This window comes from Porcisia hertigi, chromosome 30 (assembly GCF_017918235.1).
Source record: "Porcisia hertigi strain C119 chromosome 30, whole genome shotgun sequence".
Lineage (NCBI taxonomy): Eukaryota > Euglenozoa > Kinetoplastea > Trypanosomatida > Trypanosomatidae > Porcisia > Porcisia hertigi.
Window position 1 is genome coordinate 926094 of NC_090589.1, and position 12869 is coordinate 938962.

The window sequence follows — 12869 nt, forward strand, 5'->3', positions numbered from 1 at the left end:
TATCCAGACACTACAAAACTGGAGAAAGCACTCCTCAAAAAGAAAAACAAAAACGGCAAATAAATAAATGAAGCAGAGATGAGTACATATAATAATATCAACCACCTTTTTTTTTGTTGTTTTGACGGCGCTGATGGCGGAAGCGCAAGAAAAAAAAAACCAGCCAAGTGGAGCCAAATAAAAACTGCAAAATGGGAAAAAAAATGAGGTCGTCCCCGCGAGATGGGCTCAATTCTTCCCCCCTTTGTTTTTAAAGGGGGAGGGAGGGGTAAGTACTCAAAAAACGTACACTACTAGATGTGCCACTAGAAATATGTGCGTCAACACGAGTACGTGTCGGGGGAACTGTGAGTGCGGTGAAAGGGGGTGGGGTGGGGAGGTGATTCGACGGTTGGCGTTGAGGGGGTTCTAAGACACTTGTACCGCAAAGAGCTGCTGTAGAACACATGGACACACACACACACACACACACACACCATCAGCGTGGTTGTGAACCTGTGTATTAACCCGGCAAAGAACCTTATAGGGGGTTAGTGAGTGGAGAAACATAAAGGCAGACCAGCGAATAATAATAAAGGACGCATACGAGAGAGAGAGAGAGGAAAGTCAGTACTGTAAATAGACGAGAAAGAGTCAGCAGGGATAGGTCTGGAGGCAGTGTCGGTGCGCCACTTCTTTGTTCTGGGGCTTCGGTAGGGCCACCACTCACCTCTCCTGACACACACCCTTGGCGTCCAGCTTCCATTCAAATCGCCACCACCGAAAATCTGTAGCTCCCGTGCGGCTGCTTTTTGGTCGCCTTCGGGTTCATTTCCGGACACATCAGTATGTACTTTGAAAACGTCTGCATGTGTGTGGGATGCACAACTCCTTCTTTATTCTTCAGAGCAGATGGCCGTTTGAAAGAGGAGGTTACCTCCCGAATGCCGCACCAGAGTTTTTTCTTTGTTTTTCGGCACCTAACCTGCCCCTTGTACAACACACGAATCCAGAGCTCCGTACTCAACACCCGGCTTCTCACAAGCCCATCTCCGGATGCGCCGGCAGCGGTACACACTCCGTACGGCCACACCAACTACGTAACCTGGGCAGAATCCCCTGCAACGAGGACTAGCATGACCCTCTTGCCGAGGCGGCCTCACAGTCGCTTCGGTCATTCTGAGTGCCATGCAATGCTTCTCTTTGGAGTGACTCAGACTCCTCATCATAGCTGGGGCAGCATGCGGCAGGAGGCGCTCGAGTCACGCTGACACTTTGTCCCTCATATAGATGGCGCCGAACGTGGTCGCTGTTGCCCTTCACTTCGGCGTCACGGCATGCAGCTCCCGACGGCGGCCACCGACAAATCACCAACGATGCACCCTCTTCAGTTACACACAATACGAATGCTTGAACCCGTCACCGCCAGAGGGCAGTCCAGCGGAAGCGTGAGACAGGGAGTAGCTTCCTTTCCCGCCAGAGTTAGTCCACGAGCCCGCTGGGCTATTGCGACACCCCTCGATCCCGCACTCAAGCTATAAACAACAAGAACAGTGCGGGAGTGGGGGAGAAGCATGCGTGGCACCACCCAACCTGCCATCATCCCCCCCCCCTCCCCTCAATACGGAATGGCCCACACGCACTACTTCAGTAAAAAATGCCAGCTTCTACAATCTTCAATTACGTGTTTAGGGTGCGTGGTGAAGGATGTGCACGTCCCCATTGGCCAGCCCCGCCGCTAAAACGGGACGAAGCGGGTGCCATGCAAAAGAGGTGACGTGTGAGTCGAATCCACGTAGCACGTCGACCGCGATGGCAGTGCCACCGCCACGAAGGTCGTACATATACACCGCATTATCCTGACTCGCCACTGCCACTGCCCCTATTCCAGGGGCGAACTCCAGAGCCAGCGATGGGCTGCCTGTGTTGGAATGCTGCGTGAAGAGCTGCACCGGCTTGGCGACGCGCACATCCCAGAGGGCTGCGGTGCTGTCCAGCGACGCTGACATGAAAAGATGCGCAGCAGCGCTGTTGCTGGCATCGGCTGGGCCATAGCGGTTGGTGCGGTCTGTGGCGACACGGTATATGCCGCGAGAATGCGTTGTCCTCTCCCCCCAGAGCACCGTGTTTGTGGCCACGTCGAGTAGTTGCACCTCCTTTTCTGAGGTTGCCAGGAAGACCAGGTTGCTAGCAAAATGGTTAACTGCTGTCGCTGCCGTTATGGAATGCCCGTTGCCAACAGAAAACTTGAAGACGGGAGCTCCTGATAAAGCGTTGTCAAGGTCGTCGGCCCCACCCGACGACGTCGGTATGTCACCGGCATACCGGCGGAGCTCGAGTGTGTCTGCCGCGCATGACATCACGAACTTATCGAGATAAAAGAATTGCCCGGCGACGATGGGATTCACCAACGACGCGCGCGCCCCCCGACCGCTACCGCAATTCACGCTGCACTCTGCTATGGGAGTATCCCGTACTCCAGGTGCCCAAACCCGAATGCAGCCGTCGGCGCCCGCAGAAAGCACAAGAGGGTGCTGGCGCGACAGGTTTGGGTCGACAGCGGTGATGGCAACGCTGTGGCCACCCAAGACGCGTCCAGCAAGTCCGCCTGCGCCTTTCACGCGTGCGATAGGAAAGTGAAGGTGCTGAATTCGACCATCACCACCGACAGAGATCAAGGCGTCACCAGCGGAAGAAAACGTAGCCCCTGTGACAGCGCGCGCATGGAGACCGCATAAGGCGGAGGTCGCGGCTTCCACACGCGTCAGACCGGTCTGTTCAGTTCCGAAAATCGCGGCGAAGTTGTACTCGAAGCGAAGAGCACTTCTAGACTTTACTGCGAGGGCAGACACGGCCCCGAAGGCCTGCGCCTTGCGGTCGTGGGCAGCGATTGCCTTTGCCTTGCGCCTTCGCTCCTGCTGCACAGACCACGGGGCGTCACAGTAGCCGCTTCCCTTCACTGTCTTCCGGGGTGGCGCAGGGGAGGAGAAGGAGAGTTTCTGCGTCGACCTTGCAGCGTTAAGCGCAATCATCTTGTTCGTTTCGGATGTTGCGTCTCTTGTGCGACTCACCCTGCCCAGCCATGCCGCGGGGAGTGGGGTACGTGCGTGGACAATATCTTCGGTGGCAATGCCTGCCTCTGTCGAGCGCGCCTCCAGCGTGTGCCGGGTATCGAGGTCAGACGGGAAAAAAAAGAGAACGCCTTCAAAGACATTAATGTATGCCCAAAGACCATTCGACCCACCGCGCATCTCGACGCTGCTGAGAAAAGACGCCTCAGCAGGGGCGGTTGCATTTTCGATGTCCGAAGGTGTTGTTGTCCATATCTGAGTGTAGGCACTTTCCAGCTGGAACGTGAATTTGTTGTAGTAGACGACGCCACGAGAGGTGCAGACCGTGATGAGACACGTGCCCACACAGACATCGAGAATGGCCGCCGCGGGTGTTACTTCAGTGGGCCCCACAACATTTGGAATGCCCAAGCGATCCGAAGCTGCAGACTGTAAGGGCCTACGCCGGAGACGCGAGCCAGTGGCAGTCTCGGCATCCAAGGAACGAAACAAAGCAGCACTTACAGCGTCCTGCACACTCCAGGTGCGCAACACTTGCAGCGTCCGTCCGTGCAGTACTTGAACCGTGCCGTTGAAGAGTCCCAGGACGACCACGCTTTCCCCGTAGACGCCGCTGTGGCTGCTGGACAGGGACGTGACGCGAGACGTGCGAGTACAGATGTGTCCATCCACCATCAGTTCCAGTGTGACGGCCGGTTGCGACGCACTTGATGTGCCTGTGGCATGGGTACCGGTATACACATTGTGGTTGTTCCCGTGTTCTCCAGCGGTGTCGCATTGCAAGAGTACGAGGTGGTTGACGTCGTCGACTATGAGCAGCTGCTGCACCCCAGTGAAGCAGGCTAGTGAGCACCCCTGGGTCGATGCGCTGAGGCGAGTGCAATTGAAACTTGTTGCTTGTGGTTTGGTACCGAGGATATCGTATTCTGTAGCAGCGCCAAGAATGTTGCTCAGGAGCACAAGAGCCGAATCGGTGCAGACAGCTACAAGGGTCGCGTCGCTGTTGAACACCGCGCTACGCACATCGCTAACCGTGCAAGCGACGCGTACCACTTCCTCTGCCGTGATCATGAGCGCATCACCAGTCACCTCGCCCAGTGAATCATCTCCGTCGCTGCATAGGAAGCCTGGGCTCTCTGTGCGCTCAATCTGCAGGACCACCATGTAGGTCGACGACACCGCTACGATCCGCGAAGCATCTGGGGAAACGGCAAAGGCCTTCACGCGGCGGTCCAACTGCGCGACGGAAACCGGCTTGGTTACCTCTCCATCAGATTCATCTGCCCGCCACGTGTATAAGACGCCACTCGCAGACACCCACCACACAGCGTCGTGCGTCACGCAGAGACTACCGGGTAGAATCCCATCTGGGCTCAGGTCAACTGACCACCTCATCCTCCGTGTCGTCGGCGCGAACTTCGCAGAGGGCCAAGTCAATAAAAATACAATTTGTACGCGCCAGGAGAAAAAAACAAACAAGCCAGTAACACACTCGGCGTGAAAAAAACGGTTCCGGCCGGTGCGCAGTACGACGGTTTCGGACGACTCTCCTCCCTCCCTTCAATGCCTTTTGAGAGAACCTATACAGAAAGGTATGCGAACGCGCGTGAATGCCACGCGGACCCGCTCATCATGTCTTTGTATGTGAGAATGTCTTTAGATGTTTGCGCTCGCCTGACGACTCCCTTGCCTTCAGGGGGTGTTGTGGGTTTCTGCCGATTCGAAAATGTGTTTGCTGAAAGGCGACGCCTCAAACCGCCTCTGAGGGATCAGTACGGAGGCAAGCCGCAGATTGCGTGAGAAAAAAAGAGGTTTTAAAGCAATTGCGAGGTTGTGGGAAGATGAGCAGAAGAACTGACACGCATTTTTTGATGCGCAAACCCTTGAGGTCGATCAAGGCCACTTCGGCAAACAGCACCATGAGTGCTGACCGACACCAAAGTGGACACGGCGCCGCTCTCCTCTGTCTCGCTCACCCCAGCTCCAATTCCTGCGCTGCGGTGCTTCTCAATTTCATCGCCGTGCGGGTTTCTGCATGGACGTCTTAGCAGACCAAAGAGGGGGGGGGGGCAAAAAAAAAACAAAAATAGAGGGAGGAGCGGGACACCTCGGCCTATGACAGATCGCGTGAAGCAAAGCACCACGCTCAGCGGGGAGTTGAGCCGCCACCCGCCCTCCCCCCCCCCCACCACCACCACACACGCACACACACACAACACCAGCCAAAGGAGTTGGCCGAGTTTAGATTCCATGCTTCATCTCAGACTCCAGGAGTTCCGCGTGCTGCAGAAAGAGTTCGTTTCGCGCCACGTGCTGCATGTCTGCAAGAGTAAGCCAGGAAGACACGTCTCCCTGCGCCTCAACTTTCGCAGAATTGAGATCCTCGCGGGAAACATAATCCGCCAGGGTATCGGCTATGCGTGTTTGACGGCCAGCGGACTGGCTTGTAAGCTCGTCGTAAAGCAGGCCCTCGAGTTCTGTTTGCTGCGCCAGTAATGTTTCTGCCTCTTTCATGGCGGGGACTCCGAAACCGACAATTTTGTCCTCGCCACCGTCTGACGTCTGGTCTGAAGAGCTTTCGCACGAGTCCCTGTCGAGTCCGTATGGTGGAACAGCCTCGTCTGATGCGGAGTCATTCCCTGCAGCAGACGCCGGCGAATCGTTGCACTTCACCATACTCGATGCTGCGTTTGCTTGTTCTCGAGCCACGTCACGGAGGGCTTGCCCAATCCACTCCGTGGAAGAGCCATGATAAGAAGACGGGAATGGTGCGAAAAGCCTGTGCTCCAGTTCCCCCAGTGCAGCATCGCGGCTGTGCCGAGGAGAGTCAGTGGCGTCACCGCTCCTCACCGAGGCCGTAGAAGTGAGGTGAGTCACCCCCTTTCCTTTTGTGTTTGTCTCGGCAGACTTCTCAACAGAAAACAACAGCGAGGCCTCGTGCTTTGCAGCACGCATGCGTTCTTGAATCCAGCTGCACAGCTGGTCCCGACCCAGGCACCGACTTTGGTTCCATATAGGCAGACTCATAAGGGGCATGACACCTAGGCCTCTCTGCAGCGCGGCCGTCCAGCGTCCCACCGCCCAGGTTACCTTGACACCTAGGACTACCTCTTCCTCGGTGGGGTAGCAACGTCTTGTCGAATCCGCCGCGGTGTCGGATGCGGCGCAAGTCAGATGCGCGTGGGATCGCATGAACGGACTCATAAGTGCGGAGGGCAGCTCCGTCTGACACAGCAGCTGCGTGAAGACGTAGCGGGATACTGGGGCGAGCGGCACTCGCACGTACCCACCGCTGGAAAGCAACACGTCGTACTCGCGGAACAGCTCAGTGAGTCGCGAGGTTTCCTCGTCAGCGACACGGTACCGCATGTCTTGTAACTCTGTCGATGATAGACTTGACTTCTGTGGCAGCACAAACACATTGGTACTAGCCGCTGGTGCCACTACGCCGATGGCACGCTCCACGACACTCTGCGCCGCGTTGCTGTCCCCGCCTCCTACAGCGAAGAGCGGACAGTCAACTGTGTGGAAAAGAAGACACTCATGCAACACCGAGGACGACAGGTCCCTGAGAAACACCGCCATCGCGGGCGGCACGGCGACAGTCATCCGATGCAATGCGCGATACTCTACCCTTTGCTCAACCTCCTTGCGGAGGTACAACATAAGACGGTGTGTGAGTTCCTTTTCGAGGATCGCGTGCGCCAGTGCATTTTCCAGTGTTAGGCCCCCGTCACGGCATATCCGAGAGTCTGTGGACTGCGGAGGGCACGCGTTAGTCAACCGTGACAGCTCCAGCGTGATGAAGGGTTCCACGACCCTGGTATTCACCTCTGGAGGCAGAACAGCCACAGTACCACCATTAACCCACCAGCTTCGACCCTGCAGTGCTCGAATGTGATCCCACGCATCGTGAACACCCCATCGCTTGAAGAAGGAGTCTTGCGTATTGGCCGTCGCCTCGACCTCGCGTGCCAACAACACCAACAACGTTTCCTCTCGCGTGGTGTCTCTGGCGAACCAAGATGCCTCGCCACCCTCAGCTTCGCACGAGGTGGCCCGCTGCGCAGACGATGAGGTGTTGGCATGCGGCAACGATGCGCACACGGGAGGCAAGTCGCCACAGCGAGCGCGGCACACCTCCATGTGAGCCGCGATGGTGCCTGGCCACGCAACACACAGTTCTGTAAGCAGCATCGCCACGACTTCTGCATCCTCTTCATTGTCACCAACGTCAAGGAGAGCCGAGAAGAAGTAGAAGAGGCGCTGTGGAATGGGGGCCGCGTTTTTCAGCCCACTTTCCGCTTCCGCGTCGGCGTGAGTTCGTCGAAGAGAGCGAAACAGCGCGTCACGGGTCCAGAGATGCCCCCCAGAAGTGGCGTGATAGCAGGGAGGGCTGCGCGCGCGAATGCACTGCTGAAGATGCCACACTGAGGGAGGGCAGGTGGGTACGGCGCCGTCACCGCTGCGAACTCCCACAAGAACAAAGATCCGCATTAATGCGTCGACGAGGGGCTTTCGGGCAGGTGCATGACACGTGGTGATTAAGCAGGTCGCCAGTAGAAGAGAGCCCGAAACTGTGCGAACATGATGAGAGAGCAAAAGTGAAGGAAATTCACGCGAGAGTCAGGAGAGCAAGACATCACACAGGTCACACGAGATGTGCAATGGGCAGCAGCACTGCTTGTGCTATGCCACCAGGTTAATAGCCATTCTATGAAGAATGTGGCTGAGACCCAATCATGCCGTGGTGCGGTTCTACATCCGCACACACATAACTACATCCATAGGAGTTTATACTGTGTCTGTGCGCCAGAGGCCACGAAGTACCCCTCATTCTCCACGTCGTCATCACGACGTTCTCGACGGGGTAGTTTTGCTCTGCTTTTGCGAGACTGGTCTCAAAGGTGCTGCTTTTCTACATGCCATTTTTTTGTTGTTGCTATTGTAGTCTTCTTTCCGTTATTTCTGACGCCTCGGTACGCTCTCCTTTTCCTTCGCCTCCCTCCCATGAGGGGGGGGGGAGAGATCACAGGTTCTACTTTCCCGCACGCCAGTGGTAAGTGAGCCCACCGGACGTCATGGCGTGTGAATCCATATATCTGATTAGCAGAGCGGATCTTATAGATCAGCAGTGATCGTGCAGCACTGGATGGGTGGGATGGTCGAATGAGTCGTCAGTGCACAAACACACGACCAGCGCAGAGCTCCAGCGTCGGCACGCGTGCACCGTTTAGGGTACTGTTTCGACTCTTCATGGACACTATCGAGTTTAACAAAACAGATACTCCCCCCCCCCACCCCCACCTTTGCTTATCACTGGGGGAGGGGCGGGCGCCAAGGTAGTCGTGAGTGCGCGGCAGGGTGAGCGGTAATAGAAACACCTGCCCCATGCCTACTTACACCCCCCCTTCACTCACCTCTTTCCATTTGAGCAGTCGTAGTGGTTCAAAATGGTTTTCTAAAAAACAAAATTGAAGAAGCCCTCCCCAAAACGATATGAATATATTGAGTACATACACAGATGTATCTACCACGGCAGAAGCGGACATGCACTCTTTTTTTTTTCAAGAGAGACGGGGGATATCACATAACCGCTAACACCGACCGTCTTCCCCCCACCCTTTGTCTTTCTTCTATTTTCGCTCACCATACTTGGACGCCTTCGCAGCGGTGGCGAGAATTTGCACTTTCCGACTTCAGGAAGCACACAGGTGCTGACTCCTCTCTGCTTTGATGCTGAAAACCCCCCAGGCGATGGGCTTGCAGGAGTAGAGCGAGAAATCGCCACTACTCGCCTTCTCTTCGTACATTAGTCCAGTCCGCGTGCCCCCGTGCGAGCGCTTCCTTTCTTTCTCTCAACGTAGAGACATATACCAGGGACGTGTGGCTCAGTCTGAGGAACGGCCGCCATAGAAGCGGCTCCGAAGCGATAAAAGGTGTGAAGGGGTAAGAGTGCCAGTCACCCCAACAGGTGTGAGACAGCAAAACCAAAGCACACGCGGCGACCGCTGCCAAGAGAGCCGACCGCCAAACAGACAGATAATGATGATGAGAGAGGCGCACGGGGAACTGAACCGGAACTCCCATGCAGAAGCCGCGTCTCTCAGTATACAGGCCCAGCTGAACCAAAAAAACAAGAAGTGACGGCGGTTGTGTACACAAAATGAGCTACATGTATTTGGGCTTTCAGTGTGAATTTGCGTATCCTCGGAGGGCGGGTCACTGAGAGTGAACAGTGTGGGGGGGGGGGGGGGTTGCTCTCGTTGGCAATGGCGCCGAACCCCATCGGAGGGATTTGGGAGTAGGGGGAGACAACAGCAAGGGCGAAGCCTTCAAAGAAAAAATGGGAGCCATCCCCACTCGCGTGTCCACACGCACAACCAATCTGTCCCTTTTCTCACACCGGTGCCCCCACGCAGCTCCAGTCAAACACAGCGTCTTAGACGTCAAACAGCGCCCTTGTCCATGCCACCAACACATCCGCGGCATCAAGAAAAGTACCCAATCGAGACCTCGTCGTGATGAACAACTTCGGCAGCGAGCCGGAAAGCGCCTCGGTGGCCTCCTCCAGCTTACCTATACGATGTGCCATGAGCTGTCCTTCACTGTTGTCGCTCTTGAGGTAAAACATGGCCACGTACGAATAGGCGAGAACCTCACGAGCTCTAAAGAGTACCCTAGTGACGCGTGAAATGACTTCAGAGCTGGCGCACGTGGGAGACACCAGCGACGACTCGAGTGGCTCCGGGTTTGGGCCGCCTGTGGTCTCGGCACCATGGTTGTCGTCGCCCTGCCCTTGGACTTTCATGATTCGCTCGCGCATCGCTGAATTGTGCACCATCATGTGCACAAGCCTGTCATCGCGCTTGGCGCTGTCGAGGTGTAGTGTGTACCGCTCGTAGTGGTAAGTGAACCTCTTTGAGGAGTCCACATCCTCTTCCGAGGCCGCCCCTCCGTGGTGCTCCACGTTGCGGCACGAGTAGTAGTCTCCAGTGTGCTGTTTCCAGGGACCTAGGCAGACCCAGCAGAATTCATGACCACACTTGCACGTCATATGGTTACACCCGCCGCTCTTCTCAATGGCTTTTTCGCACAACGGGCATTGCTTGGTATGGCTAAGAATGTAAGCGAGGTTGGCCCCTTCTTTTAAGCAATAGTTTTTCCACAGTCGCATGTTGTCGCATGTCGCTGGCCTATGGGGCTCATAGCCGCACCGCAAACAATACGTGTTGTTGCACACAAGACACCGAACGCCTTGTCCCTGAAGGGGTGGTATGGGTGTGTGGATCACGCCACTGCAGCTTTGCGGATTAGGGCACCAATGCAACGTTGGGCACGTTTCTACGAAGCACGTCAGGTAGTTGCGCTGTATCTGCCGGCGCGTGTTTTTGATTTCCTCGTTCGCTGCCTCGATGCCGTTGTCAGCAAACAGTTCGCACATCACGGGGAGACCAACGACTTCGTAGCAGCCTTGCTCTGGACAAGAGGTGCCAATGAGGTTTTCCAACACGCGGGACTTGATGTGATCACGCCAACACTCGACGCAGAAATAATGCCGGCATGTCGAGAGACCAGCCACCTCGTGTGCGTTGTACTCCATGGCGCAAATTTCACAGACGATGGGGGTCCCAGCAGAGCCTCGAGTGAGTGTTGCCTCGTGTGAGGCCGTTTCCTCTGGGACTCCGAGGTCAGCTAGCACCGCGGCTGAGTTCTCAAAGTAGCGTACTACCGCTACATCTCGCGACCACCGGTAGCGCCGCAGGAGTAGCGTCGCCGCACTCGTTGACAAGTGAGTCAGATTGGCCACCTCTTTTACAATGGCACTTTGCATCGCCAGAGCTTCCAACACGTCCATTGTCCGCCCGTCGCACACATCATTTTCCTCTTCTGCTTCCGGCCCGGAGGACAGCACCACCGCCGGCGCCACCTCTTCCTCGCCGTAGGTATAGTCCCCTTCATCCTCGCCGTAGGTATAGCCTCCCTCGTAGTCTGGATCATACATTGCGCCTTCTCTCTCTCTTTCCTTGATTGTGGATGGATCACCAATATATCTATATATATATATACAGTCACCTCTGTGAAAATGCGCGTGTACTATCGCGTGGTTGCGTGCGCCCCCTACGCGGATTCCCCAGGTCTGAGAAACGGTGGAGGTGACGTTGAAAACAAGGGCGACAGGGCCTGCGTGTAAGACAGCGGCATCAAAGGCCTCACGCCAGTCACCACAGAGCACCTGCAACAATAATAATAAAAAAAAACACGCAGGGAAACTTTAGCGCGCACCTACCCGGGGGGTGGGGTGGGGTGGGGTGGAGAATGCCTCTCTCACACCCTAATTTTTTTTTGATATTCAAAAATCACTACTTTTGTGGAGGGGGGGGGGGAGGGGAGGGGGCTATAATACGATTGTGTTGAGGTCACCCGCGCACACTAGCAGACGTGTTACTCGCACTGCGCGATTGCTGCTCCCCAGCTGGTGGTGCTGCACGACGGGTGGGCATCTCAGGTGGTGATGGTGATAGTTGTGGTAGTGGTTGGAAGAGGAGTGAACAGGATCCACTGCGCATTGTTCTCGATGATACGTGATTTCAAGAGGGTTGATGATACAAACAACGATAAAAAAAGTTACTCTGTGCAGCCCCCTGCGACGCTATTGGCGTCACAAAAAGGATGCAACGAGAGAAACCGTGTAGTAGGGAAATACTGTCAAGATGCACCATCGAATCACCGGCAAAGTGTCTGCTCTTGCGACACCAAGCAATATGAGCTTTCCACACCCGTGCATCAACAATGTGTCGTCTGTGTGTGTGTTTTATTTAAAGTTTATCTCAATAGCGCTATGCTTTTCTTTCTTGTGCCCACTACGGGAAACAAAGGACATGTGCCGGTGTGAGCGCAAAGTGGAAAAAAAAACGGCTTGAGCGACATGAGGAGTTTCGTGTGCCCGCACGACGCTCAACGGCACCGTCGTTCTCTCGTGATGCCTCCTCCCCCCCCCCCCCCCCCCCCCCCCCGCCCCGCATCTTCTCGCCCTCACACATCGAATGCTATTTATGTCCTCACGCATTTATTTGCTATTATTTGTCCAGTTTCTCATTTCTTGAACCACCACACACACACACAAACAAAAAAAAGAGTCGATGCGCGGAGTCGCAAACCCTTGCACTGGGGGAGAAAGAGAGAAACGGAGACTCTTACACTCGTTCAAGCATCGCGTCAACACCATTCTCACACCGAGTACGTGACGCCATTGAAATCGCCTCGAAAGGAGCGTATAGGAGGATTTGTAGCAAAAACGGGAAGTGAGGGGAATTACGAGACACACAAATAGTTTGTACGCCGTACGCGCTGTGGAAACACCACGATGTTCCCACGCACGTGCCGTAGAGCGTTGCTCGTATGCACAGACGTTTTGCCCTGATCAGGTAGACGCACAAAGAGGAATAAAAAGCAGGAGGGAGCATAAACAAACGAGAATAACAGAAAGGAAAGAACTTTAAACACGTGTAGCGTTTCATCTAGAAGCCCGTGCAGATCTTCCTAATGCATCACCTTCCATATACATACACAAGGACATTATATATATATATATATACATATATGTATATATATACATATACCATCAAGGATTTGAAGGAGCACACACCGGAAGAAGAGGACACATTTATTCCATTTAGTGGGCTACTTTGCATAAAAAACATCAACCCATGTTTTTTTACTTTTTCTCCTCAAGTCCATCGAATTTCGTAAATGATGAAAAAAACTGAAAAAAAAAGAGAGGAGCAGGAACATGCAAACATCACCCCCCCCTCCCTA

The 12869-nt window shown here is 54.9% G+C and overlaps 3 protein-coding genes across 3 annotated transcripts; all 3 read right to left on the reverse strand.

Annotated features, from left to right (window-relative positions):
• Positions 1–1667: 1667 nt before the first annotated feature.
• On the reverse strand, positions 1668–4445 carry JKF63_02999 (uncharacterized protein; the record flags this gene model as incomplete). The annotated part of the gene is made up of 1 exon (XM_067899021.1): positions 1668–4445. The coding sequence occupies one exon, from the start codon at positions 4443–4445 to the stop codon at positions 1668–1670; it is 2778 nt and encodes a 925-aa protein (XP_067755465.1).
• Positions 4446–5291: 846 nt separating this feature from the next.
• Positions 5292–7547, reverse strand: JKF63_03000 (uncharacterized protein; the record flags this gene model as incomplete). The annotated part of the gene is made up of 1 exon (XM_067899022.1): positions 5292–7547. One exon carries the CDS (start codon positions 7545–7547, stop codon positions 5292–5294), a length of 2256 nt encoding a protein of 751 aa, XP_067755466.1.
• A 1945-nt stretch (positions 7548–9492) lies between these two features.
• Positions 9493–11055, reverse strand: JKF63_03001 (uncharacterized protein; the record flags this gene model as incomplete). The annotated part of the gene is made up of 1 exon (XM_067899023.1): positions 9493–11055. The coding sequence occupies one exon, from the start codon at positions 11053–11055 to the stop codon at positions 9493–9495; it is 1563 nt and encodes a 520-aa protein (XP_067755467.1).
• Between the last annotated feature and the right edge of the window lie 1814 nt (positions 11056–12869).